Genomic DNA, 27,698 nt, shown 5'->3' with positions numbered 1-27,698 from the left:
AACATTTTTGCCCACAGAGATTGAGACCATGAGAGACAAGACAGAGGACACAAGGGATTCACAGGTGGTTTGACGTTTGAGACTTTTCTTGCACTCTAACATGGGAAGTTCTTAGGCAGTAGTAGCCCAGCCAAATCCACGTTCTTTCCTTTAGCTACAGTCTCTTCTCATTCCCTAGGAGCCCATGTAACTGGGGGTGGGTGATTTGGAAAAGGGAAAAAAAAAAGATTATACAAGACAAAAAGCTCACACATCAGAGAAGAATTCCTTAAGACTTGACTGCAAGTTAAGACTTGTCCTAGCTGAGCACTTGTCATACCATTAGACCTGCACAGGGATTTTCCATTCCCAACCTTTTATGTAACAGCCCTCAGCTCCCTGGCTTCATGAGGAGGAGATTCTGGGCTCTGAGAAGCTCTACAGTCACTGTTGCCAGTTTGATGAGCAGAAAAAATGTGTTTCCTGAAATTTTCTTGAAGCGTTTATTAAAAAATAATTCTTATATTAAGTGACATAAATACTTCTGTTCTCTCCCCTCAGCTTGTGAACTGTAAAAGACAAGGAATATTTTGGGATGAGAGTGGGAGGCAGAAGAGAGAGGAAATGGTTTGTTTTCTTATTCTGCTTCCCCACTCTGCCTCCCCCAACTCCCCTTTAGCTGTTTGTGGCCTTAATCTTCAGCACATCTCAAAGCTTCTGGTTACAGACTAGAATAAGGTGAGATTTGCATATTATCTAACATAATTTGAGAATAGCAAGTGTTGCATTCTTGTTCCAAAGCAACAAGAAACACATTGTCTACTAAATCAGCAACACTCCTCTTATTGGAACTGCTTAGATTAATTTGCTTTTCATGCTTTCCAATAAAGGGAAAGGACTTTAGTACAGAGTTTAAACCAACTCCAGCAACAGAGTACAATGCAACTTTTGCACTTGTTTCTAGGTTTCAAGAAAAACTCTAGATAATTTGCAGATAGGTGCAAGATTTCACTCTTAAACCAGAAAAGCAAATTCATCATGAACTGAGGCATGAGAAACAACAAGAAGTATGAAATCAAGTGACATCTTAGCATGCACCACTGGTACCCTCTGTGTGATTTATCTGGGGATTTTCTTCATATGGATTTTTCAAATATTTCTCCCAGCTATGCTGAGTTTTATCAAAGCCCTATGGAAAGACTGGCCTATAAAAACAGAACCATGAGATGCTGGACGAGGTCTTAATGACTTGAAGAAAGTTTTTCCAGTTTGTCCTTGTTTTATTCTCACAACCATGATAATTCTGCCTTCTGTGTTTTATATTTTGTGGCAGGTATGCCGGGGATATCAAACATCTTTATGTTTAAATGTCTGCACCAAGAAGTTTTCAAAGCATTTTACCTATTCATAGTTGCACCCTTCATTTGCAATTTCATTTATCCAAGTTGGTTTTAGGTATTTCCAAATAAAATAGGAAATTAATTCTGCTTTGTTGTTCTTCCCTAATCCACAGCCATTACCAGTTCAGTTAGATTCAGCTTGCATGATAGAATTATCATAATATGTGACTTTCAGTATTCAGGTGAAATGTCCTGGTAGATGCATTTGCCAGTGAGATTCTTCTGAGCTGGAATTTTTTAAAAATGCCAGCTTTATATTATAAAAAAGTTGAACTATAAGGAGCTATCCTATTTGGAACTGTTGATTATCTAGGGGACTGAAGAAATGATGATTTCAGTTACTATACTACTGACACTAAGCAGTATCAGGCTAAGTTCATAATTCTTTCACCTTGTTACGTCAGTAAAATCAAATATCTCCTGAGAAAAATAAGAAATCTATGAAGGAGACCATTTCCACCCTGTAAACTAAAAATATTTTAAGTATTTCCTGGTGGCACACATAATAAGGAATTCTACTTCATCAGAAGTTCTTTTAGCTTTTCTTGTAGAAAATGAGGTTCTTTGGTTTTAAGCATACTTTGTCCATGTGGCTGCTTCAGCCAACTTTCTGCAGTTTATTTGAACTCCCCCAACTCTTATCTTACTATCCAGGAAATAGAGTATTTGACACTGATTTCATTTGCACTTGAATGAGAGCATGATATGAACTAAAAATTTAAAAGCCCCAAGTTCGCAGAATCCCAGATTTTCCTGCTAATAAGTGAGGAAGAAAACTGGCTTAAGACTGAAAGGCAAGAGCAGCCTAAATCCCCACAATCAGCAGCAGCCACCAAACAGACACAGAGAAATGTTGACTTTATCTGATCAATTTTGTTATCAGAAAAAAAAAATCTGCCCAAGTCACAAACTTGATACATTTATTAACTTTGGCAACATACACATTGATACACCAAGAAAGGGAAATCTGAAACAAATACACAAAAAGGGCAACATCTTCAGCTGGTGAAAACTGATGCAGCTCTACTGCATTCAGAGAGCTGAACTGCATTGATTCAAACCATCTGAGGATCACATCTTTTAAAATTTAACCTGCATAGATTTATTTTCTTTTTCTTTTTGGCAATACTTATAGTTACGCCAGTAAGGCACAAGAGCTAGCCCAAGTTAGGTGTCTTAAGGTGATTATGTCTGGGAGGAGTCACTGATCAAACTAAGCCACAGTGTAAACTGGTGAATCTCCTCAAATTAACAGGAGTTGCACCTATTTGCAACAATGCCAAGCTTGATCTGTAAGTTACAGTATTGAGGACACAGTATAGGATAAAGAAGCTAAAATATCTAATTTTGGGCAACTGAAATGACTAGTAAAGAGGCCAGAGCATAAGGTTAAAAGAAAAACAGGACAAAGGTCTTGGATAGTACAGTGGGGTAGGATGCAAAGAAGGTAAGAGTGACTGTAGAGACCCCAGAGCACAGTGCTCTCCTCCACTGGTTCACAGCATTCATCTTCCTCGTTTAGCAGTTGTTGGGCTGCAAACAGGCCACTGAAAATCAGTAGTTTCAATCATGCACATCATTATGTGTGTAAAACAATCACATTCAGGATTCTACAAAACCCTGGCCTTTTTTTCCAGTGAAATAATTTAGGTAATAAATATTCTCCACCCTGGAGCGGTATAAAACTTCTATAAAAATAGAAACAACATTCTTGGTTACAGCAGGTTGCACTTGGAGCGGTTGCTCCCAACTATGGTTTTTTATGTTTTTTTTTTTTCCTTTTTTTGAAAAGTATATAATTTATATATATATATATATATAAAAAATCCCATTATCACCCTGGAGGCCTTCACACTTCAACACTCTTTTCTCAGAAAACCAGGACACATCTTTCCTATGGTGCAGAATTCAAGTGTACATGGTTCACTTCAGTGTATGTTTACGTTTCTAGAGAGATTCAAATAATTAACATAGAAAGGTACCACATGCCAGCATAACTGGGAAATTTGGCAATCTGGCCTTTGAAACTTTGCCACCACAAAATTATTTAAATAATACTGACAGATTTATCTGTCTGCCATCAATATGGACAGACTGACATTAACTGCTTGATTTTCAATCTAAGAACTGGAAAGGACTCCCCTTGGATGTTACCTATCAGGCCTTGTAATTCTGAGGTTTGAGATCCTAGGGGGCCTAGTCCCTGGAAATGCCCAAGATTCCCAACAGATCATGGCACACAAGTGGGGATTCGGACCCGAGATCTCGGGTTTGATGGGTTTAGTGCTCCTCCTGCTGGAGCAGAACACGAAGTCCTGACCCCACGTCTGACCCACACACATCATTTAGCAGCTGGCTCCCAGACTGCAGTGTTAGCTGGAGCCCTGGGAAACAGCCTTACTACTCAGGGATACAAAGAAAACAAGGAAAAAGAGATATTATGAGGTAAATTGAACTTCTGTTAAAGATACAGAAATTGTAAACTTCCTCTTGTGACAGAGGTGGATTTTGGTGGTTATAAAATGGAACTCTACAAAGATGTCTCGAAACAGCTCAGGCCAGAGTGTCAAAAGTCCTTTGAGCCCCCTAAACCAGTGAATACCAAAGGCCCTTAGCAATGCACTAGCAATTTCACTGGTGTGCAGAAAAAGTGTGTGTTCAGTTAAGGGGTGCGTTCCATTTTCCTTCAATATAAAAGGTAACAGCTTGTACCAAAAGGCAGAAAAAGACTGAATGGCTCAGTACTCTGGTTCCACAGCTCCTGGTTTAGCCTGTTTTGCTCTGGTACACACCACCTTAAAGGAAAACTGCAGCAGAGAGATACACCTAATTACTAGACCAAGTCACTGCATTAATTTTGTTCATGAAAAAAACCCAACAAAAACCCCAACAAAACAGGAAGTTATCATTTCAATAAACAATCAGCACTTACATTATGCTTATGAAAAGGAATTCATAGCAATCTCTGCAAAAAAAGGACATTATTCCACAGAAATGGGCAATGTGATCAACTGTTCAAAAGAAAAATTGTCAAAAATTTCTGCAGGTTACCAGGGATCTAAAGTTTATTGTTTCCAGACCCAGATGTATTCATCCAGACTAAGCTGCCTCTACCTTTCCATGAAATCTAGATGAAGTACATAGGTTAAGTTTTCTTATACATGGAGAAATAAACTGCATCTCATTAATATTCCACTGTAGACAGAGAGTGAAATTTTCTGGGCAGAGACATTATCTAATAGTTTTATAAAGTGCTGTGTACATTCACACTGCTATATAGACCCTAGTTTATATACAGCAAAGAAAAAAAAAATCACTGCAGTTTTCCTTTGGCTTGATAATGTGTTCACCCTTTTAGCCCGTCTCCTGCTTTAAGAGATGATTTATTAAATCCCCACCATGGCACACAGTTAGGGAAATTTCAAAGAGCAGATGGGGCATGACAAAGGCTACATGGAGTCAGTTCTTTCTCACCCAGGACTCTGTTCTCCTTGCCCATCTTTGTTTTCATCAGCTGTTCTGCGTTATTTCTGCTTTCCCTTCTCCTCTCTACCCCAAGGCAGTGTGGTGTCAGTTTCTGCTGCTCCCTTTAACCTTCTCTCTCCACCCCCAAGGAGCTGGCATTGGTCCTTCTCAACACACACTGGTTACAAACACAGCAAACTTCAAATAAGGGAGGAAAAAAAAAAACCAAAACTAAACAAAAAAACCTCAGCGATATGGCACCTAAACTCCAAAGTAAAACACTGGAAACAAAAGCACAAACTTGTCCTCCATCCGAAGCGGGATTCTCAGCAGAGGCTGCAGCAGAGTCTTCAAGGGAAGATGTGCCAGATAGAAGGCATGGATCAGCTTCCAGGACTGTAAAAACACAGCCTTAGGGCTTCGAATCACTAAGTGCGCTCCTCTCCAACTTACCAGAAGATCCTTCTCACTCCAGTCCCGGAGGGGAGGGTGCTCAGTATGGCTTGCTGTCGTTCTTGGAGCGCTTGAGCTGTACTTTCAGCCGCTTCATGCCGATCTGGAAGCCGTTCATTGACTGAATGGCAGCCTGCGCAGAGACAGGATTGTCGTAACTTACAAAACCTGAGGAGAGGAAAACACACAATTACCCCGTGCCAGAGCTGCATGTAATGGCTCCTCACAAATGGAAATGCAGGCACTCACAAGGTCAGAGAGGACTGCGTGAAGTGCCACTTTCAGAAGCTCGCAACAGTTTCAGGTTCCTCATAATAACTTCTAAGGCTCTCAAACAATGCATTGGTTTCTGACATATGGAACTTTGGCCAGAAGATATACACAGCTCAGGAAATCAACATGTTTTAGTGTATCAACAAAATAAGTACTGCTGTTTATAAGAACTCATACCTGGGAGAAAACCAAACCTGGAAAATGTTCATCCAGATGCAAAAGCTCATTAAAGATACAAGATGGAAACCACCCTCATGACACTATGGGAGAAGACTTATTTGGAGTGAAACAGCTGCCAAGGAAGGGTAGCACTGGCACCACTGTTGTGTTTAGGTTGCTCTTAGATGGAAGGTTACACGTCATTCCTGGAAAAGATTATCCTGAAAATAAACTTCTCCAGTGTTTTGAAGGAACCTATTTTAAATAACTCCACTCAATGTCTGAAGCGAGAATAACTCCCACTCCAGTCAATGGCAATGCATCCATATATAGGTGTTACAGCTGAATGATCAGCATATTTCTGTGCTCTCACAAAGCATCAGATTGTCCACATCTTTTGGCTGAAATAAGAAAAAATTCAGGATTTTATGTAGACACAAAGCTATCAAAACCATAGAGGAAGGAGTGCCTCTCCCATTCCTCTCACAAGGAATCTCCACCTATCAAAACAGTCATGAGAGGTTATGGCACTACAAAAATGCAATGTGGTACCCACAATAGTTATATCTATAAAGATATTAAGAGAAATAATTCGTAATCATAATGTGCTAAGTAATATATACAAATTATTATTGAAACTACTGAAAAGATAGGAAGAGGCAAGAAGAACTCTCTCAGGATTTCAGTCTGCAAACACAAATAATAATCACATATCATTCTGAGTTAGAAGGGATCCACAAGGATCAAGGAATCCAGCTCCTAAGTGAATGGCCCAAAAGGGGATTGAACCCACAACCGTGGCATTATTAGCACAGTGCTCTAACCAACTGAGTTAATCTCAGTGAGAAATATCTAGGGCCAGAACACTATAATAGGGCACAATAGTATGAAATTGTGAAAAGCAAAAAGTCACATTGAAAATCAGGAAAATACAGCTTATTGCTGGAAGCATTTGGTTTATTTATTTATTAGGAATATATAGATATTCCCTACTTAGTTAATAGCTAGACTAGAAAATATACTGAAAAAGAGATTACTATGAGTGTCACCTTTTCACAGATAATGATTTATTAGAATAACAAAATATCCTGAGATGGAATGGATCCACAAAGATCACTGAAGTCCCCGAGAATCACACTGTTTGTCTGAGAGCACTTTCCAAACACTTCTTGAACTCTGTCAGGCTGGTGCTGTGACCAGTTCCCTGGGGAGCCTGTTCCAGTGCCCATGCACCCTCTGGGTGAAAAACCTTTTTCTAATATCCAACCTAAACCTCCCCTGACTCAGCTTCAGGCCTTTATCTCAGGTCCTGTACTGGTCACCAGAGAGAAGAGATCAATGTCTGCCCCAGTGCTTCCCCTCAAAGGAAGCTGTAGATCCAACATACCAAAACACTTGCTTAGATTGGTCTGCTTGTCAATGAAAACCTTGGCAGAGACGACATTTCCAAATGGCATGAACATCTGCAGCAGATCCTGATCCCCAAACTCCTGGGGAAGATGGTAGATAAACAGATTGGCTCCCTCTGGACCTTCAAACAAGTAGAAAAATAAATTCAGAAAGAGCATGGATACCGCATACCCACTGCACAAAAAAAAGGTGGAAGAGCCAGTCAAGACAAATTTTCTAGATAAAACAATGAAACTACTGTTTACAGTCCTGCAGAGCACTTGATTCCAGAATAAATGAGCATGACCCTTTGCTGGGATTGATCACTCAAATAATTCTAGCTCTTTCTGACTGCTTTTGTTTGTACTTTACATATTGTGTCAAAACTGGTTCACAGATATTTGCTGTAATGACAGCTGAACAGTAAAGTTTGAGTGCTAGATGTTGACTGAACAAAAAAATGGATATGCAAAACCTGTGGTCCCAAAGCAACTAAGTAAATTTCCAAACAAAATACAAATAATCACATTGCTTGTAATCTGACAGATTCTCTTCTAAACATGCTACATTTTACTGAAAACTTACTCCTACATTGTACATTACATTACATATTACATTTAACCTGAATCTGAAGAGTGAAAAGACTGGCATTAAGTAGCTGTTGGAAGAGGTGAAGGACCCAGAAAACAACATTAACAAAACCACATCTGATTCTCTGACAGTGCGATCTGTCAGGCTGTGGACTCATATCCTCCTTCCCTCTGAGAACATGCAGGAGTATAATTAAGGAAGCACTTAAGAATAGACAAATCCCATGAGAAACACCCTGTATAAAAACTACTTTGGGCAGCCCTTAGCAGAAAGATCCCACAGACCTTTTTAATCTTCAGTAACTCCTGGATTCTAAGAAATGACGCCAAATAAAAAAATCTGCAGGCAAGGAAGGTGCAAGGGCTAAGCCTGCCCTTTCGAAAACCCGTCTCAAGTAACTTCTACAACTTTCTGCCTACCTTCTTTTTGACTTCCTGCTGCACCAATACTCTGCTGTGTTAAGAGACTCTGGTTATAGAGTGTGGGCAGTGCAGCAGCAGCATATTGCTGGATTCCAGAATAAGCCTGTGTGAGGGCTTCCATTGTGCTACCTGTCCCATTTGAGAGACCACCACTGCCAAGTCCTCCATTTAAGGCTGCCATTCCTGTATAAGAAAGAGGAAATAAAAGACGACTGAGTGCTTCCACTGAGCCAGATCAATAACCTTTCAAATGCTCTGCAAAATTACAAAAAGTGGGGAGCAAAAAAATCACCCCAGAGAGCTATCACAGGCTGAGGAATGAGAATCAGCTATTCCCCCAAGCTGGCAGGACACATAACTTACCTGCTAAAGAGCTAACGTTGAGGCCTGCTGTAGCACCTGCCAGTGTCTGCAAAGCTCCAAGAGAAGCCATTGGATTAACAGAGGAGCTGCTACTGGAACTAGGTGAGGAACCTGCTATTAAAATAAAACAATTAAACTTCAACTAATTTTTTTTAGTCCTGATAATTCAACTTCTTCATTAAGTTATTCCAGTAGGAAAAACTAGTAAGGAAAAGATTCAGGCAACATAGGATATTTTATGTAAAAAAAAACCCACCCCAAACCCACACAACTTCCTTGATCATACTGCTTGTACGTTCTAAGTCCTTCCTACATTTTAAAAAATTTCTACTTCATCATAGCATCTACTCTTTGTAGCAATAATAATGTCAGTAAAACATCTAAGATTGAGACATTGAACAAATATTGGCTAAACTGTATCTCAACATAAGGTAACCAGCAGTGATGCCCTGTTTCCTGCTGCCTAAAGTAAGAGTCACCTGCTATGTATTAACATATATCCTTGAAACATAACTCCAGGTGAAAAAGACCTGCAACATAGGTAGTAGGGACATTAAAGAAGGCTGAACATACAGTTTTCCCATACTGCCAGAACAGGAACACCACATGCCCAGATTATTTTGACACATTAAATAATATTCTATTAAAAATCCTGCTGCTGCAGCTGGGGCTAGGACTGAGAGAAGCTGAAAAGTTTTAAATCCAAAAAGAGTCTGTCCTCTATTCCAGCAACATCTTCAACTACATTGATTCAGTTAGAGAAGTCTACCAATATAGTACCTAGGACAGCAACAGCTTACATGGCTCACCAAATTCTACACCAGGTAGAGTTAGTTCTACAGAACTCAGCATCAAAATCATGAGAAAAAAAAGCTGGTATGTCAAAAGAAAAAGAAGTTCACATTGAGGTCATCTACAAAGATTTTGGACATGATAAAATAAGAAATGAATAGTATTTTCTGCAGAAGAAAAGCTATATGTATTGCTATTAACCAAGATGTTTATATTTACTGCACAAAATGCACTAGAAAATATTTATGGCTGCTAAAAATTAAAAGATATTGAAGACTGATGCTGTAGAGGCATCCTGTAAACTGTTTGCAAAAGGAATTTAACAGTTTGACCAAGGAGGTAAGAGAGGAATTGAATTTGAGGCATTTCCAATTTTCCTAATGTTTTGGTGATTCTCAATTATACTGCATACATCCATTAAAACTTTTAAAAGAATTGTCAGCATCTTTCAAGTAGTTTCACACACACTTAATATTTACCATTTCATCTTTGTGACATAAAGTGTCTGCTGCGGTGGGATATTGGAACTATTTAAATGGAGTACAGCCTAGCAACCCCCCTAACTGAAGTAGCTGTACCTAACCAAAGCTGCTTGAGAACCAGAACTGCACTTCACACCGCTTTCTGTAGTAACAGTTGGATTGACAAACCTCCTCTAGTACAGGTTAAGACAAACTGTTCTAATAAATCAAAAACTGAAAGTCAATGTCCCAAACTATTTTAACCTCCTCTAGTAACTTGTCTTAACAGTTTGTTAAGACAAATTGTTCTAATAAATCAAAAACTGAAAGTCAATGTCCCAAACTATTTTAAGATGCTTACTCTGATGAAAAGGAGACACTTCCTGTCTTACTATCAGTAGCATATTAAATGTTGGGAAAACACAGGGAACAAGTTACAGTATAACCCTCAAGCCGGAAGAAAAATTAGCACAGCTGGCTGAATAAAAAACAGAGTTCAGAAATCATATAGTTACCTGGATTTTATAATACCACTTGTTTCTGCAACATTTCACTGCTGATCTTTATAATTCAAATAGACACTATATTTGACAGATGAAAACACCATTTAAAAAACTTCCAAACCCATCCCAAATAAAATAGCAGCAGCTAAGTTAAAAAATGGCTAGAGAAAAAAGTGAGAGGGAAAATGGATACTATCCCTACTTTAAAAGACTGTGATTTTAAATAAGTTAAGTTAAACCACTATAAAAAGCTGATCACACAGTTTTTTTAGTTTAGCTGCCTTTATCAGAAATTTAGTACTTAAAATGCAAGAAAACTAAAGACTTGTCTGTATTTTCTTTAACCTGTGTACATAGCAATTGAAGATAGCATCCCATTTCTGATGATGACAAAAGGTAGATAAATAACAGTAGAGCAGAAATACAGGGCAATTACAAAGGAATGCTTCCTGTGTATAGCCTATATACCAACAGAGCCATCTGTGAATGTAGGATTTTTTCAGCCAAAGGCAATGTCTTTATTACAAAGTTACAATTTTCATTCATTAATTTTAGTGCAATGTGAAAACCAAATTGTTGGACTCTACTAAGTTCTAAGGCACAATTTCTGCAATTTAATAATGCACTATGGTAAGAAAAATCTGGTTTGTATTTTTAAATGATCAGGTGACAACTTGACCTGATATCCTGCAATTCTGTTCTTGAAATATCTAATGTCTGTTATTTCCCTATTCATCTTCATCACAACAATAATGTATTTGTAAGCTGTAATCATATCCTTCTGACATGTCAGTCTTCTATTTTTTACACTATTCCTATAGCAAAGGAGTTTCACTGTTCTAGTCATAATTTCTGTTCTCCTGTTTTTCTTGTTATTTTTTCGATCAGAAAAGAGAACAAAGCAATGGGAATGGGAAATCCGTATTGTTTTATACATGTCCTTTATCCCTAATTCTTAATGTTGTTTCTGGGCAGCTTTTGGTGCGTTGTTGGGATTTTTTCTTGCTACTAAGGTTATGTTTTCTTAAATCTACATACTGAGTTATATCTAGTAAAAAAGGCAAACTCTAACAGAAGTAGCTGAAAATGCTTAAGAAGGTTTTAAGAAAATTTGAATATGTAATAAAGAACAGCTTTGTAGAAAGATACTGAAAGACATATTATTAGAAAGAAAATGAAACTCAGACAAGGACATCAAGTAGCAACTTGTGGAGATAGGTGAACTCAGAGAAGACCAAGTCTGTCCTAATTTAGTCATGTAGCATCCGAGCAATGACCTAAAGAAAAGTTAAATTCAGGTGACAAGTCTGACTGAACTGTACCTGAATTAGTTCCAGTAAAACCAGAAATATTCTGCTATCTCTGAAAACAATTTTGTTGTTGACACATCAAGGCCAGGAAAATCATCTAAGCTTTGAGGTTGCCTTTGGAAAGAAGAGAAACTGAAACCTCAGTATTTGCAACCATTCTATTTTCCTCTGAAGTAGATAATTCTTATTGGTGCTCAAGTCAAAAAGATGGCAGACAAGACACTCCTAACCTGACATACTTCTACAGTACTTCCTTGGATGTTCCTTTCACAAGCTAGCAGTTTGAGTTTATTTACAGCCATGGTCTCTGCAATTACCACTACATAACAGCAGCAGACTGTTCAGTTCCACAGCTGATCTTCAGAAAGGCTGAAGGTTTTACTTCACCCCATTCAAAATACACAGCTTGGATAGTGCTTGGAACTATCTAAAGAAAATTGTCTGAAATGGGTAGGAAGGCAGCACAACAACAATACTTAATCCCTCTGAGTTCCACCATTCCAACATGTAATCCATCCATAAGTCCATGGACTGCACTGTGTAGACTTCCAAGCTCCCCAGATACAAATTATATCAGTGCAGGTGAAAGAAAATCAAGAAGACAACTATGCAGAAGGACTGTCTGGATTTTTCCACCAATTATGCAATTTGAGCAGAGATGTCCAAATAAGCATCAGGTGAACATTTGGATGACAGATGGACAGAAGTCAAGGAGTTAGTCATCTCATCTGCAGTTAGGTTTAAGAGGTTATCACAGAAGATGTTGCCATATGTCCCTCAGACAAGGCAGGCACTTACTAACACATGGTACTGAATTGCTATATACTGAATTTCTTCAAGGTCTGGGTGTGGTTCAGGAGGGATAGATGTTTTCTGTGTGGAGCCCAACAGCCTTCTATGTGAACATATACAGAGTGAATGCACATATGAATATTAATCAAAACAGAATCTCAAGTTTACTTGAAGACTAAAGAGTCAAAAAGCTGTATAATTACAGGAAGTATCATGGTATTGAATGTGTCTGTACACACTGACGCTTCCCCTCATTCTAGTTTGAGTGTAGTTCTAGAAGGTGAAGCATATTTATACCTCTAACAAAAAGCACTAGAAGTACTTCAGAATTTGATGTCAGTGACTACTTATAGACAACATGCCCTCCAAAACTTTTTATTTCTTTTGAACAAAGCTAATTTTTACTGTTTAAAATGATATTTGAAATTAGGTTTAAAGAGCAATACAATAGTGCCTGCTTCATGTTACAGGCCTGTGAAAAGTTAATTGATAAATTTGTATAGGATATTAATACAAATGATCCACCATGAATTGTTGAAACACAACCATTTAGTGATATGACTGATGATCAGAAGGTTATTTGAATTGAGCACAGAAAGTACTGGAAAATGGGCTACTTCCCATCCCTGAGCCCCTCCAAGAGCATGATAAAAAATGGAACAGAATCCTGAAATATGTCTCTCGTCATGGAAAAAGGAACCTGCATAGTTCTGTGGAACAGCCAAAATTCACAGAGGGGAAGCAAACTCCAAAGAATCACTGAATAGTAGCACAACTTCATTTGAAAGGAACCTCTGTAGATTATCCTAACAGTCTGTTCAGAGCTGATCTAACCTCTGAATTTGAAAATGTCCTTTCCAACTGAATTCTCAGTCTCTGAAATGATGGAGATTTCACAGCCCCTCTGGCACCTTGTTCCTGAGCTTGAACACTCTTGCCAGTAATTTTATTTTTCTATCTAATCAGAATTTTCTTGGCTGCAGCTTGTGTCCATTGTCCTTGTCTTTTCACTTCACACTTCTGAGAAGGGGGTGTCTCTGCTTTTTCTAGTACATCTGACATTTGAACTTCACAACCTGCCAGCCCTTCTCCACCTCAACAAAACAGAGAATAAACTTGCTGCAGTCATCAGACAAGACAGCCAATAAAGAAATCTTAGTTTTAAATGCCAATCCCAACAAATTGTAACCTGACAAAGCATGAGGAAATATAGGAGAAACTGTCAGACATATTCACCTTCATGCTTCCTTTATGATGAAGAAGCATTAGGTGGTTATGAATGCAGCTCTTCTGTAGTCTGAACTCTTCATAGTTTTTTGTTTGCATTCTTTTGTTTTTTAATTATAGAATAGGATACATAGCTGTGAGTCAAGATAAATTTTAAAATTTCAATCTTTTAAGGATTGCAGACCATGAAGATTTTGTGTAAAAAATGTCCTGCACTCTTTGAGTGAACACTCTTTGAGTGCTGAGAGAACAAAAATCTTTTGAGTGTTGAGTGAACACTCTTTGGACTACTTATTTCTTGGGAATTTCTTTAAGTAGAAAACTGTGCAAAGCACCCATGGTTTAACTCCCAATCATGTGACAGAAGGTTTTCTAAACAGCTTTTCCTTGTAATCTCTTTATAATCTCTTAGCCTGGCTCCTTGGTCCTCCTACGCAACTCAAAATCTACCTGTGGAAATTTAAAACCCCCTCCCTCCAACTCTCTTTGGTCTCTCACAATCACAGGTGAGGATGTGAACTCTCTAGGACAGAAGCCAGAGATGCTGGAAAACTGACACTCTGAAAATACAGGGTGTCTCCCTTCTTATGCCAGGATTTAGTAATAACTCAAAATAGGACAGAAATAACTGAGCAGAATACCGATCCTCATTTGTGATAAAAACTTAGTATGTCTCTCATAAGCACAACTGAATTTATTTTTAGTTTTTTGCTTGTTGCATTTAATGATCGCATTTAACAACAAGGCAGCAAAAGAACACTACTTGAACATTCTAGTATCTCTTGTCATTGCACATAACCTAAAGTTTAAAAAACCCAACTCAAGAAAAAACAAAACACAAAAAAGCCAGGCAAAAAGAAGATACTGATTTTTATGTGCAACTCACACACTAAATTCTAGACAACTACTTTCCAGTGAAGTGCTAAGTGTCTGTTTATTCTACTTTTATGAGAAAGTTATAATATCCTTGTTTTCATTAATGGAATATAAACTGTACTGTTCTAGTGCACAGAACGCATTACCTCATGCTAAAGGCATTTTCTCTTTCCATATTGAGAGTAACAGGGTGTATTTACCAGTACCTGCCTAAAATCACAGATAAACCAAGTATATGATGAGATTGTAATAATGACTTGAAGGAGGTCACCTATCTTTCTGCTTCATGATGACCTCAAAAATCCTTTTTACTCTAAATTAATCTGACCATTTGGAGGAAGAGACACAGCAGGCAAAGAAGCTTTTGCTAGTGGCAAAGATATCTATCCTAAACAGATGCCGGTGAATCCACTAGTAAGCTGTTTATTAAAAATCAACATTAAAGTGACAAAAAGGGATAGACAAAACAGGTGACATCTATCCTGAAAGGACTTCCAGGGCAATGCAGTCAGGCTACAGCAGGGGCAGTCTCTTACCTGAGCTGGTGAGCACGCTCAGGGGGCTGCTGGAGGAGGTGAGCGCAGCGGTGCCGCTCGGTGTGTTCTGAGCCGCGCTGGCCGCAGCTGCCAAGGCGGCCAGGTTCTGTAACTGCATCGCGTTCAGTCCTGCAACACAGGGAGGAATGCCCAGTGTCTCCTGTCACAGACACGTCACCCACGTGTAACACAAACAGCAAACTCATCACGAGGGACCAACGGGAAGGAGCTTAAAAGCAACAGCCTTAATGCTAGTTACTGATCTTTTCTACAGTGCAGTTCCTTGCTATAATTGAAATATTTTTTCTTTCCCCAGATAGATGTGATTCTGAGAAAGGCCAGGTAGTCATTATGCCAGATGGAGATTCCAAAGGACAGAAATTTTCGAGCAGTGTTCTCTCCAGTCAACAAAACACAGGAGTGAAGCCAGGGTCTGAGAGCTCACGTGCAAGCTACAGAACTTGCCCAGACACCAGGCCAACAACTTCTCCCACTCTTGTGTCCTCCCCACTCTTTGTATGTGGACAGCAGTAACTGAAAAATTCTTTCATGAAGGCCTCACACCACAGAGGCCACAAATCATGGCTTCAACCCACCATCAGATGAGAATCAGCATGTTTTGTTTGGTCCCCCTGGCAGGTAAGAAGCAACAGTCAATTGTGAGACAGTTGTTAAGTGGCAACTTGTGACCACAGGATCAACCAACGTATGTGTAGGCTGGTCAAACCCACTGGAAAGGAAAACAAGAAACCTCAGGCATGATGTGTGTTGGTAGCAAGGAATACTGCAGGGGGAGGAAGGGACCCCTGTGTTTATGAATTTTACTGGTCAATTTATTCATCTGACACACCTTCATTTTTGGAATGAAACCATTTGGTCAGTACTGACTGTATTTTGCCCTTTTTTCTGCCAGAGGATCCATTAGAATGGATCTCCTTCTGAATTTTAACCATCCTTTGGTAGACTAGCTCCATTCTTCCAATTCTGCCTCCCTTCACTTTTTCCTTATTTTCCATTTTTTTTCTCTAACTTTGATTATTTAAACAATTCCTCCTCTCGTCATCTGACTTCAGACAATCCCTAATACTTATTCCCAACATAATCAGAAACAAAACTAAATTAATCACCCTTCATTTAAAAACATCAGAACATCCTAAGCAGAGGTGGTATCTCATCCTTTGGATACTCAGTAAGACCTTGGGAGCAAAGGACACATCTCAAATAATTAAAACCTCAGTTGTGTAATTTAAGCAGCAAACAGACAACATAAGAATGTGACAATGCATTATAAACAAATTATTTTCTAAAGTACTTCTAATACCTTTAGTATAGTTTGTTTGGTTTTTTAAAACTCTTTTTCAATTGTTTTCTGTTTGTGGCAGGATGTGTTTCCTTTGGCAAATATAATTCCCAAAACAAGTGAATTCTGCCTTTATTTAGATTCTCAAGTTTCCATTGTAACATAAAAGCATGAATTAAAATCAAGACATTTTCTACTTTGCTTTTACTGTGCTACAGAGGGTTAAAAGTGCAAGTGTTGGAGCTAATGAAGAACAGAGCAGCTTGTTCCTTACTGAAGCAGTTTGTCATGTGCACACTGCACCTGTCCTCTTGTCATCATGCTGTTTTCCCCTCTGCTTTCAAACAGCGTTGAGATTAAATTCTGTCTGCAAAGTCTAATCAAGTGTGGGATCTAATAACGTACTTAATTTTTCTTTCTATGAATTTCAAGAAACGACATCAGCTGAGATATTATCAAGACCTTAAAACTACAACTTTTTTGGTAGGGAATCACGAATAGAGATGCAACATACTATTTATATGTCTGGATTTTCAGTTTTTAAGGTGTGGTGGTTTGTTTGTTTGTTTGCTTTTTGTTGTGTTGTTTTGTTTTGGTTTTTAATAGTGAAGAAAGAATTACCCTGGAAACTTCTCAATCTCAGATAGCTATCCCCTTCCCTCTGCCCCAGTCCTTACTGCTGTACTTTCTTCTTTATTACATCTTGTTTTTAAGCAGACACAAGAAGCAGGAAAGGCAGGATCATGTGTACAACAAAATCATTTATAGATCACCCCCACATGATATTAGTGAAATGGTTTTTTAAAAAAAGTTGGTTTTTGCATGAGGCTTACATCTAAGAGCTCTGAAGAGGTCTAACATGAAAGAAATCAATGTAGCAAGCTGAATTTGGAATCAACTTCCAGTGTAAACCAAAATTCTTACAAATGAAAATATAACACTTTGCAAACACTTGTAATTGTTACTGATGGGCGCACCAGCCAACAGAAGTCAGATCTACAAAGACACTTTGGATGAACTTCTGCACAGAAAGGGCACGTGATATTGGCAACTACCATTAAACTCCAGGAGGCAATTTGAAAAGTTAAAAGTCTTCAGTATTAAAATCAAAACTATAGATTTCTCTGCCAGCAGAAGAATTTAGAGAATGTGGTGAATGGAGTTGCTAACATGTATTTTATTATTCCCAACTGTGTGAAGACAAAAGGGACAGCCAATTTACACCTCCAGGACTGCTATACTCAGTGAATATTCTGACCAGCAGTCCACAGCAAGGAATTTGGCTCTTATTTATGAAGCTGATTTTCCATAACAGTAATGGCATAATGAACTGTAATTCAAATGAATGAATAAAAGAATCTGAATGAAGCACTAGCTTACATTCCTAACAACAATGTACTTCCAACTTAAATGCTTTTTTCTTAAACGTATTGAAAATGGGAAAACTAAGAATCCAGAATCACTGAAAACATGTGCATTAGTGAGTGCCTATTTAAAAAACACAGTTCTTCACATATGCACCTGTTTGGATGAAAACAAATACAGAGAGCATTCTTTTTGCTACCTATAAGGTAAAGACAATTTTAAATGCCAGAGGTTGGAGAGATACCACCACTTACCTTGGGGGCAATAGTTAAGTAAGATTAAGAAGGAACATCCACACTTGTAGCAGAGAATTCCTGTCATTTCAAAGGAGTAGGCAAACAGGACTACTTATTTCAAATGAGATTAAAATGCCTACAGCCTTTTGGCTACTTTGTCTACCCTTGTTCTCTTTTGTTTGGCCCTGAATTTGTCTTCTGGTGGAAGAAAACTCACCTCCCATTGGGTGGAGGCTGCTCAGTGTGTTCAGGTTCCCAGATGAAGCAGCTGCTGTCTGCTGAAGGAGCTGCAAATAAAGCTAGACATTACACCAAAAAACAAAACAAGAGTGAGAGTGAGGGCTGGCTCTGCTTCTGGGAGAAACTGCATCACACCACAGCCAGAGCGCCGTCACAAATTAATTCCTGCAGCCCATGCACCACACCACAGCAAAGCGTAAAGAGAATTCCCTGAACAACGCAGCCAGAGCACCACCACAGTGAAGCTCCATGTAGCCCATGCAGCCCAAAGCAACAGCACAATGCTTTCCTCACTCAACATCAGCAATGCTGAGGGAAAATTATAGCCAACACACCAAGACAAAACTAGCAGAATCAGTAGTGACAGAGAATTCCTATTCAAAGCACCTAAGGCAGGATTGCCATGCCTAAGGATATGCTACCTCAAAACAGACTGTACAGCTGACACTGCCAGCATGGGACAAATGGCAATGCCATACCAAAACCAAAGAGCCACCAGGAGAGGGAACCTCCTCTACTCTCCTTATGAACAGCAGACATAAAAGACACTTCAAGCTTCAGCTCAGAAGGTTTTTAGAGATTTCCAAATCCTTCTTCTATTAACTAGCTGTTATTAAAAAAATTCCAATCTACTAAAACTAAAAAAGTAGTAAGATAATTGTCCCATTTCAACTATACACCATACCAAGAATGAGATGAAATTTTCCTTTTGTGTTCCTCAGACTTAATATTACATGAATACAGTTGTCAGAGCTACTCTGGCAACTCCCACGAGTCACGGCACATCAGTTTTTGAAAAGTTCATCCTTTAGGAACCCAGTAAAATCAACTGAAATGACACTGCAGTCTACCCTCTGTTATATAATTTTTGCTAAACAGAATAGCTTCTCTCTGTTTTCTGTAGGGTTTGCTTTTATTTGGTTGGTTGTTGCTTGGGTTTATTTACTTTGCTTCCAATCTGATCATCCTTTCTATCTGGACAGTACCACGTACTGTTCCAGGTTTCACTGGAAGAGGATGACAGAAATAAGGAATACAAGAACTATCAGATATGAAAAGGGCATTTATAAGGTAAATGTTGAGGCAGTACTATATAAAGAAAAAGCACATTCTACAGAATACAGGAGAAAAACCCAAGGTTTCAGTAATTAGGGCTACTGTGACTGGGGTTGAAATGCTCCCATAAAAGTACCCCAACTAGATGAGAGCACATAACATTATTTCAGCCTTCTCATCCATGAAATGGGGATTTAGTACGCAGCTCCTATCTTCCAGGAGCCTTCTACAATGAATATATTAAACACTGCAAGACAGCCAGACACTCCAATCCCTGAAGAGATGAAAAGAACCCAAATCAGAAACTCACTGCTAAGTACTGGGGTCCAAGTGTGTTGAGACCAGCCAGGTTTCCCCATATTGAGGCAGCACTGATCTGTTGCATTTGTTGCTGAAGCTGCTGAGCAATTCGTTTCTGCTCTTTGTCCTTCTGCGTGTCTGCAAATTTTACAACAATGGGAGAAGAGCAACCCTGCAAACAGCAATTCAAACAATTACATACTTGCTATCCCCAGCAGTCACAAAAATACTGAATTAAGTCCCAATCATTGGAATCATTCCTCTTCTCCTCTATGCATACATACAGACATATTTTTTTTTCCAAACAGAACATTTCATCAAAGGCTCAAAATCTTGTTTGCTTTTAATTCTATTTTGTATTTTGGTATTTTCTCTGCAGATAAAGTTTAAATCTCCAACTCATTTAAAAATAGAACAAAACAAACACAAGGGTCCAGGAGCAGTTTTTGTGAAGAAACACACAACTGCACTTGTCCTTCTCTCTGCTCTCTAGTCCCTGAAACTCCATAGTGACTGCCTGACAATTACATCTTCTCCTGACACCCACTAACTTGTTTTACCTCCATGGTTTGTGCTTGGTGCATTGCTTTGATTGCTGTTTGTGCCATGGCTCTTGTTGTAAAAGTCACAAATGCACAACCTGGGGAAAGAACAAAAAAGAATCAAGTTGTTCACTACCTCCGCAATTATTGAGATGAATACAGGAAAGGAAATGCTTACTGGGCAGGGAGGTGGTGTAGGTGGGAATCACAAAACAAGCTCAAATGCCAGGTTGAGTTGCAAAAGGCAGCATCCAGCATCCTCAAACTGCCAAAAAAGCTTCTTGCTTTGCTTACCTCGGCTCAGGCCATCCGGGCCCCGTAATATCCTGCATTCTTCAATCTGCCCAAAGGGGGAGAACATCACTCGAATGTCATTTTCATTGCACTTCTTGGATATCATTCCAATAAACAACTTCCTATCTTCTACTGCTAAGGAATCAAAAGATAAAGAGTATTAACAGCAAATATGTGCTTACTAGATCTTAGGTCTTCTCTGTTAACTGCAGTTATTTCCCTTGTATTTAGGATATGGGCTTATCAAAACCAGATTCCCAGTAATGGACTGCATCTTCAGTTTAAGAGGATGCATATGAGGTGTTTCAATGAACCTGACAGATGTCTGTTTTATGATTTTATGTTTATGTTTTGCTGACTATTTTTAGCCTGTAAAGTCTGTGAACAACAGGAATGTAAAAAAAAAAGGAAAAAAGTATGTCAAATTCAGCACTTCCCTGTATCTCTTCAGTTCTAGGTGAGAGAAGGCTTGAATGTGGTTTATTGGACTACTTCCATTGTCTTTCCTCTGCTTAGACTACCAATATACACCTAAATGCATATAAACAAGCAAGTAAACTGCAGAAAGTGTCTTTTTAGCCTCATGCCGATCACCTAAATTAGATATGCCCATATCCTCATGCCCCTCTCTCAACAGTGGAAGCAACAGCAGTTGCTAAAACGGAACACTTGTACTTCTGTTCGTGATACGCCCATTCTGATCTGCACCAAAAGCACAAAAATAACAACTCAAATCAAACCACGGGCTGTGTGCTGGCTCTAAATACTGATGCTATTAGACACATTAGAGTTGAAGAATACCTTTCAGAGTGTAGACTCTTTAAAAATAAACGGTTCAGAAAGGCATTTCCCTTAACTTTTCAGTTAGTTGTTACTAATGTCAGCTAAAGGTCACCTGAATGAGTGGGGTAAATCTAAATTCAGAACAGATTTTTATGCTCTCAATTTACTTATTTAAGGATGCTGATCACCTCTGAAACACTTTCTTTTACAGGATGAAGTGAATTATTCACAATATCACTTGAAAATATAAAACAGTTATACAATATTCATCACAATATAAAATGATGAAAACTCTACCACATTTTGATGCTTCAAAAAAGTCTTCTCCTATTCAATGCTATAGTGAGGGGAAATCAACTTATTTGTTGAGTATTCTATGATGCTGGAAAGAAAAACACCAATCTATTCCGCAGACATGACTTTCACTGGACATTAGATCTTAATGTTGTACATAATTCAATTTCTGGTCTTAGAGCAGAAAGCTGCTTTCAAATCCTTTTAGTGGACCATTTTAGTTCAAGAGATCCAGAATCCCTTGTTTTGGTGGCAAGTTCAAATACTCTCAAAACTAATGTTTTCTTATTTATTGTAGTCACCTTCACTTTTTATTAACACTCAGAGTTAAATAATAGCCTCAAAAATAACATCCTAAAATTCCATTGAATACTTCTTTCACTTTCCATTATTTTCCCAGGATATTTCTATGTGTGTTTCTATGTAATGCAGGGTCAGTTTTAGTTTAGAGAACCTATTCTGTTCTCCTCCCAAAAATACTTCAAAAGAATGACTCCTTTCTAGATATATTTACACAGGAACATGTCCTATATACTCATGGAGGAATCTGCAGATGGAATTACTCCTACTGTATGTTACCCATACATTCCATCTTCTATTTTCTGTTATATTAAGGGGTAAGCTTTCTCAAACCAGGACTATTTTCTGTTATATTAAGGGGTAAGCTTTCTCAAACCAGGACTATCTTGCGTTTGCAACACAAACTACTGCAAATGAAGAAAATAAAATTCACCTGAGCCTAGAAAGGCTGAAACTACAGGATGCTAAATGCTTTCTTTGCTTAGGTTGCAGCAATACAGACACATACATATTTGAACATGCATGTGTGTTATGTACATAAAGGAAAGGCATTTCTCATAACGAAATGCATGGATAAATTATCATTTACCCAGTGGTAGATGACAAATTCTTAATCCATCTGAAATGGCTAACATGCAGAAATATTCAGTTTTTCTTTTCTACTGAACTGCTGTTAATTCTCAACCTCTCTTGTATGCTACAAGAAGTATTTTTGACTCCCACCCTAGCTGCAACAGGGACATTGGACAAACACTTGAAAAAGCATTTCTAGATTTCATAAAATCACAGAATAGATTGGTGCAGAAAGGACCTTAAAGACCACCTAGTTCCTTTGACTGGACCAGGCTGCTTAAAGCCCCATCCAGACAGGTACTGAACAGTGCCAAGGACAGGGCACCCACAGTTCCTCTGGGTAATGTGTTCCAGTGTCTCACCATCCCCACAGTAAAGAATTTCTTCATAAAATCCAGTCTAAATATTTTTCAGTTTAATACTTTTATCCCTTGTGCTATCACTATACTCCTAGATAAACAATCCTCCACATCCTCCTTGTAGGCTCCCTTCAGGTACTGTAAGACTGCTAGAAGGTCTCCCTGGAGCCTTCTCTTTTCCAGGCAGAACAACCCCAGCTCTCTCAGCCTGTTGTCATAGGGGAGGTATCCATCGCTATGATTATCTTGATGGCCCTTCCCTGAACATGCTTCCCAGGTCCATGTCTTATGCTGGGGGCCTCAGAGCTGGATGCAGTACAATAGATGGGGTCTTACAACAGCAGAGGGAGACTCACCCCCTCAACATGTTATGCCTCCTTTAGATACAGCCCAGCATGTGACTGGCTTTCTGGGCTGCAAGTGCACACTGCCTGTTTATATTAATTTTTTCAGCCACCAAGTCCTTCTCAGGGCTGCTTTCAATCCACTCATCACTCATCCATGTTTGCAGCACCTTGGCCTTGCTGAACTTCATGAGGTCAGCATAGGCCCACCTCTTCAGTCTGTCAAGGTTCCTCTGGACTTCCTTTCCCTCTAGGGTACCAACCACAGTACTCAGCTTGACATCACCCATAAGCTTGCTGAGGATGCATTCAATCCCACTGTCCATGTCCCCAACAAAGATTTAAACCACCTTAGTACAAAGAAGAACTCACTGGATGTTTCCCTAACTGACAACATGGTTCTACCACAAGCAGCAGTGGGAGAGATACTCTGAGTCATGGAATTTGAGAGACACCACTCACACTACCTATTATTGAAAACACACCTTTCTGCTTTCACTTTTTTTTCTTTTAGAAAACCAAGCCTCCAATTAAAGACTTCATCAAAAGCTGTTAAGCAAAAGGGAAATCGTCAAGCTTCCTGACTAGCACAAATGATGACACCAAACTGGGACTTTAATAAAGCTTACCATTACTCTTTTCACTGTCAGCTGGTTTCATCTGGATAGGATGGTGCATCTGAAATGTAAAAAGATTATTTAATCCCAGATACATCCACTTCATATTATATGAAATACATCCCATAAGAACTGTGAAAGAAATTATAGCCTAAATTGCCTCAAGAGAGGTGCACATGTAACACTACAAAAATTCCAAGAAAAGGCTTTCCTAATTATATGCCATCATTCCTCCTCAGAGTATTATAAAAACCATTCCCACCCACTTCACTGCCATATCATTTTTTGAAATACTCCAAAATTCCCATAAGATCTGTTATGATATACATCTCATAACACTGATCTTTTGAATAGTTTCTTACAACATTATTTTAGGGCAACATAATGTGTTTGTGCTTCAGTGGTGCTGGAGCTCAGAGAAACAAGACAGTTGTGAAGAAAGCAGGGCTCTGCTCTTACCCCTGGGAGGATCTTCATGTTGTGAAGAGCATTCTGCGCTTCTAGTGCAGCTTTACGGGTATAAAATGTAACAAAACAGCACCCTGCAATTGAAAGAAAATGTTAGTCAGAAAAGATCCCAACGTCCCACTACACTATTAAAACAAACACCTAGATACATCTGTTGGAAAATTCATTTTCAAACTCAATTATTTCCTTGCACCAAAACCCTACCTACCTTCACAGGAAATATTGCAAGTAACTGAATTGCAAATCCAGGCACAAAATTTAGTAAGAATTTCATGTTTGCAAGTATGAGATTAACACAAACTACTAAAACCCCAATTTCATATTTATCTGAAACTGTGTCCCCATGCAGCCACATTTTGATCATATGACAGCATCACAGTGATGCTCTGGAGCAACACAGTATTATTGGATGTTCTGCTTTGCAATTATAATTCATACTCCGCAAGCACCTCTATCACTGCTGAGCTCTAAAAAAAAATTATGATTTTTCTGAGCTCAGCTAATGATTGAATCACAGTTCAAGTATAATTAGACAAACACACTTAAAGACTTTATAAAGTCTGGGCTTGCATGCACACCTGGTCACACAGAGCTCCTACAGGGCTGTTTGAATAAGCACACAGCTAAGACAGCAACTATGTGAAACTGGCTGAAACCTCCAGTCTCACAAGAGAAGTACAGAAGTTCTCACCTTTGCTTTGAGGAGGGTTTTGGCTCCTGTCCCGCAAGACATTGATTTCATAGACAGCACCATACTGTTCGAAAAGTTCTCTTAGATCCTTCTCACACCAGCTCCGTGGGACTTGACCCACAAACATTTTGATAGCATCTAGATCAGGTTGGTCTGGGTGATCCAGTGTGCCATTCATTTTCTTTGCACTAAGAAAAACAAAAAGGAATTTCTGGTTTACATCTTCCTACAAATTCTAAACAAAAGCATGCCTATGGCAAAATTAAAGGAAAATGAATTTTCCACACACATATAAATGTGTATGATGAAAATATACCACATATAAAAAGGAACTGCCCATTCCCAGTATGCATACCAGAGTACATTCACATTTACTGGCAAGCTATGCACTTGGAAATGAAACACACTCTACACAGCTGTTTAAAACTCTGCTCCCACAATGTAGTCAACATCTGAGATTCAGGATATAAATCTGCTGAGATAACTGAAAAATAACACTAGTTCAGCCATGTAAAATTTTACAGAAAAAGAAACCAGAACTGAAAGGAACCTATGCTCGGTCTACCTATAATCTACCCAAGTTATCAGTAACCACCAATAATAAGAGAATGTAATTACTACATTTTTAAATGAGAGTAATTGTAACTGTTTCCCAGGGTGAAGATCCATCTTGAAACAGAGAAACAGAATGAACTGATTCAATGGTAAGTTTACTTAAAGGTTTACAAGGCAATACTTCTTTGTGAAACTAGGGGGATTTCAACAATAATTGGCAAAAAACCAGGCTTAAATAGTACATGAAAAGGCTGGGATTAGACAATCCAATCACAGACTGAATCAGGTTCAATAATGTCAGGATTCTAACACAGAAAAAAAAGTCAGACTACAACAACACCGAAGTTTTGAGTATGAGAATCCTCAATAGCTTCCAAGGCATTCTGTCTAGCCATATGAGCAGTTTACACCCTATTAATAAAAGTTGTGTTATGCTCCACCCAGCCAGTTGACAAGTCCTACACTGCTCCCTCTATTGACTCCTCATTATCTGTTAGGTGCAGTGTGATGTCTGTTATCAGTACTCCCAGCCTGGTACACCAGAGCACCTCGTCTGACTGTAAGGACACCCTACTGTAGCTATAGTGATTAGCTGGTTAAAATTGCTGACCAATCCCTGCATAATCTAGAAAGGACATGGGGAGTGGAACGGCAACTATACAATGATTCTACCACCCCCCCCCCCCCAAACTCTTTGCTGAAGGTGGTCTTCTTCCAGAGCAATCCTCTTCATCTCTGCTTTGTTCCTTCGAAGACAGTTTGAATGGCTTATTAACTGCATATGCATAAACAGTACTCCTCACTGTCCATCTGAAATTGCACTCCCCCCTGAAAAGAATTTCTAAAAAATCCAAGCCCAGTACTGTTTAGTACTTTTTTCCATCAATACACTGCTGTTCAGAGCCTAAGGAAAAAGTGATGTTAGGGAAAGTTCATAATTTTATAGCTGTACAAACAGACCTCAAAAACAACAAAGCTTCTTACTAGAAGGGAAGAGAATCATCATAAATCCTTTCACTCCTCTTCACCTTTCCACTCAGAAAGGGTCAGTACCTTTCCAAATAGCCAAGGGAAACAACACCCTTTGCAAACATGTAAACTGCCTCTTTTCATTTCAGTTAAGAACAATTGGAAATTGTTTACCCTCTCCAATAATAATTTTCAGCATAATTTTCAGCCCTGCCTTCCATGGGTAGCTTGAAGGGCACAACATGGCTCCTGTTAACTGGGCAACTCTTTATATGACCTCAACAGTATTCAAGGAATATTTTTGCTCCTAATTAAAAAGTTTAGTCTGGAGTCATTAATAGGGAAGAACAGAAACAGTTCTTCCCACAAGCAATTTCAACAATCCATTTTATAATATCAGCACCTGTAGCATACTATAAACAATATCATCAAACAGCTTTATTCCTCCTTAGTCATCGCCACTATTATCAGACCATTTTCCCCCATTTCAAAACCAACATCAATCTTCCATGACCACTAGGATTTCTTCTAGAAAACAAACTGCAGGCTGTCCTATCTCTCCTTCCTGTCCCAAAAGACAGCAGGGGCTTGAGACAGCAATTCCAGCTATCATTTTAGTTATAACTTAGACATGAAGAGAAAATACTTACACAGGGCTTGCATTCAAGGAGCAATGATCCACCATCATCTCTGGGAGGAAATCCAACTTGAACGCAGCCATCACCTCAGTCTCTGACAAACCACTAACACTAAATCAAAGTACTGCCTAACCCCCAACAACACCACTTCCAAAAGTCCTGCAGTCTTAACACTCAGCCACACAAAAAACACTCAAACCACAGAAACAGAAGCTCAGGGAGACCAGCAATAGACGCCACAGAAACAGGCTGGACTGGGAAAGGGACATGGAATCCCAGACTAAAAAGGGGATGTGACCATGTGAAGGGAGGCTCAGCTTAATACACAATGAAAATGCTGATGCACTAGGCTTGTTTTGTGCAATTTTCCCTGGCGAAGCAGTACTGAGTGCACTGTCAGATAAACAGAGTGTCAGATCCATGAAGATAGCAATGGGTAACAGAGCAGAAAGAATACAAACTCCAGTCTTTCCACCCCCAACTAACTCCTTGTCTCCCAAAATGGCAGACCAAGGCCTTGAAGTTCAGACAAGCACTTTTCAAATCAGCAATACTAAGGTGTGAAGTCAAAAGGTTCCTTCACCATAAACATTTTTAATAGCTGATTTCACTTTCTTCACCTTGTGCTCTACTATTGACACTCTCAACTTCTATGGCACAAAATGCCAACTACAATTTTTCTCCAAACCTGCCAAAAAAATCAAAGCTTTGATTATTCAAAAATTCCTTAACAACCACAGAACACCAAAACCGATTCCTTTTACAGAAGCAAAACATGCATTG

The 27,698-nt window shown here is 38.9% G+C and overlaps 1 protein-coding gene across 11 annotated transcripts in view; it reads right to left on the bottom strand.

Moving 5' to 3' along the window:
- CELF1 (CUGBP Elav-like family member 1) overlaps positions 1-27,698 on the bottom strand; it is a 56,665-nt gene that overhangs the window by 3,329 nt on the left and 25,638 nt on the right. For 4 of the 11 annotated variants that reach the window (XM_041427441.1, XM_041427449.1, XM_041427455.1 and 1 more), the window contains 12 exons: positions 24,754-24,941; positions 24,054-24,136; positions 23,607-23,655; positions 20,325-20,459; positions 20,049-20,128; positions 19,499-19,660; positions 18,110-18,191; positions 14,992-15,120; positions 8,495-8,608; positions 8,129-8,314; positions 7,117-7,260; positions 5,298-5,465 (listed from right to left, as the gene is read on the bottom strand). In XM_041427441.1, coding sequence (XP_041283375.1) covers positions 5,338-5,465; positions 7,117-7,260; positions 8,129-8,314; positions 8,495-8,608; positions 14,992-15,120; positions 18,110-18,191; positions 19,499-19,660; positions 20,049-20,128; positions 20,325-20,459; positions 23,607-23,655; positions 24,054-24,136; positions 24,754-24,931 — 1,470 coding nt within the window. In that variant the 5' untranslated portion in view covers positions 24,932-24,941 and the 3' untranslated portion in view covers positions 5,298-5,337. The remainder of the gene's footprint in view (positions 1-5,297; positions 5,466-7,116; positions 7,261-8,128; positions 8,315-8,494; positions 8,609-14,991; positions 15,121-18,109; positions 18,192-19,498; positions 19,661-20,048; positions 20,129-20,324; positions 20,460-23,606; positions 23,656-24,053; positions 24,137-24,753; positions 24,942-27,698) is intronic. The other 7 variants (XM_041427283.1, XM_041427408.1, XM_041427416.1 and 4 more) reach the window with 7 other exon arrangements.

This window comes from Onychostruthus taczanowskii, unplaced genomic scaffold (genome assembly GCF_017590055.1).
Source record: "Onychostruthus taczanowskii isolate IOZ18803 unplaced genomic scaffold, ASM1759005v1 scaffold1, whole genome shotgun sequence".
Classification (NCBI taxonomy): domain Eukaryota; kingdom Metazoa; phylum Chordata; class Aves; order Passeriformes; family Passeridae; genus Onychostruthus; species Onychostruthus taczanowskii.
The sequence above is the reverse complement of the archived record's forward strand: the minus strand, read 5'-3'. Positions and strand labels throughout refer to the sequence as shown.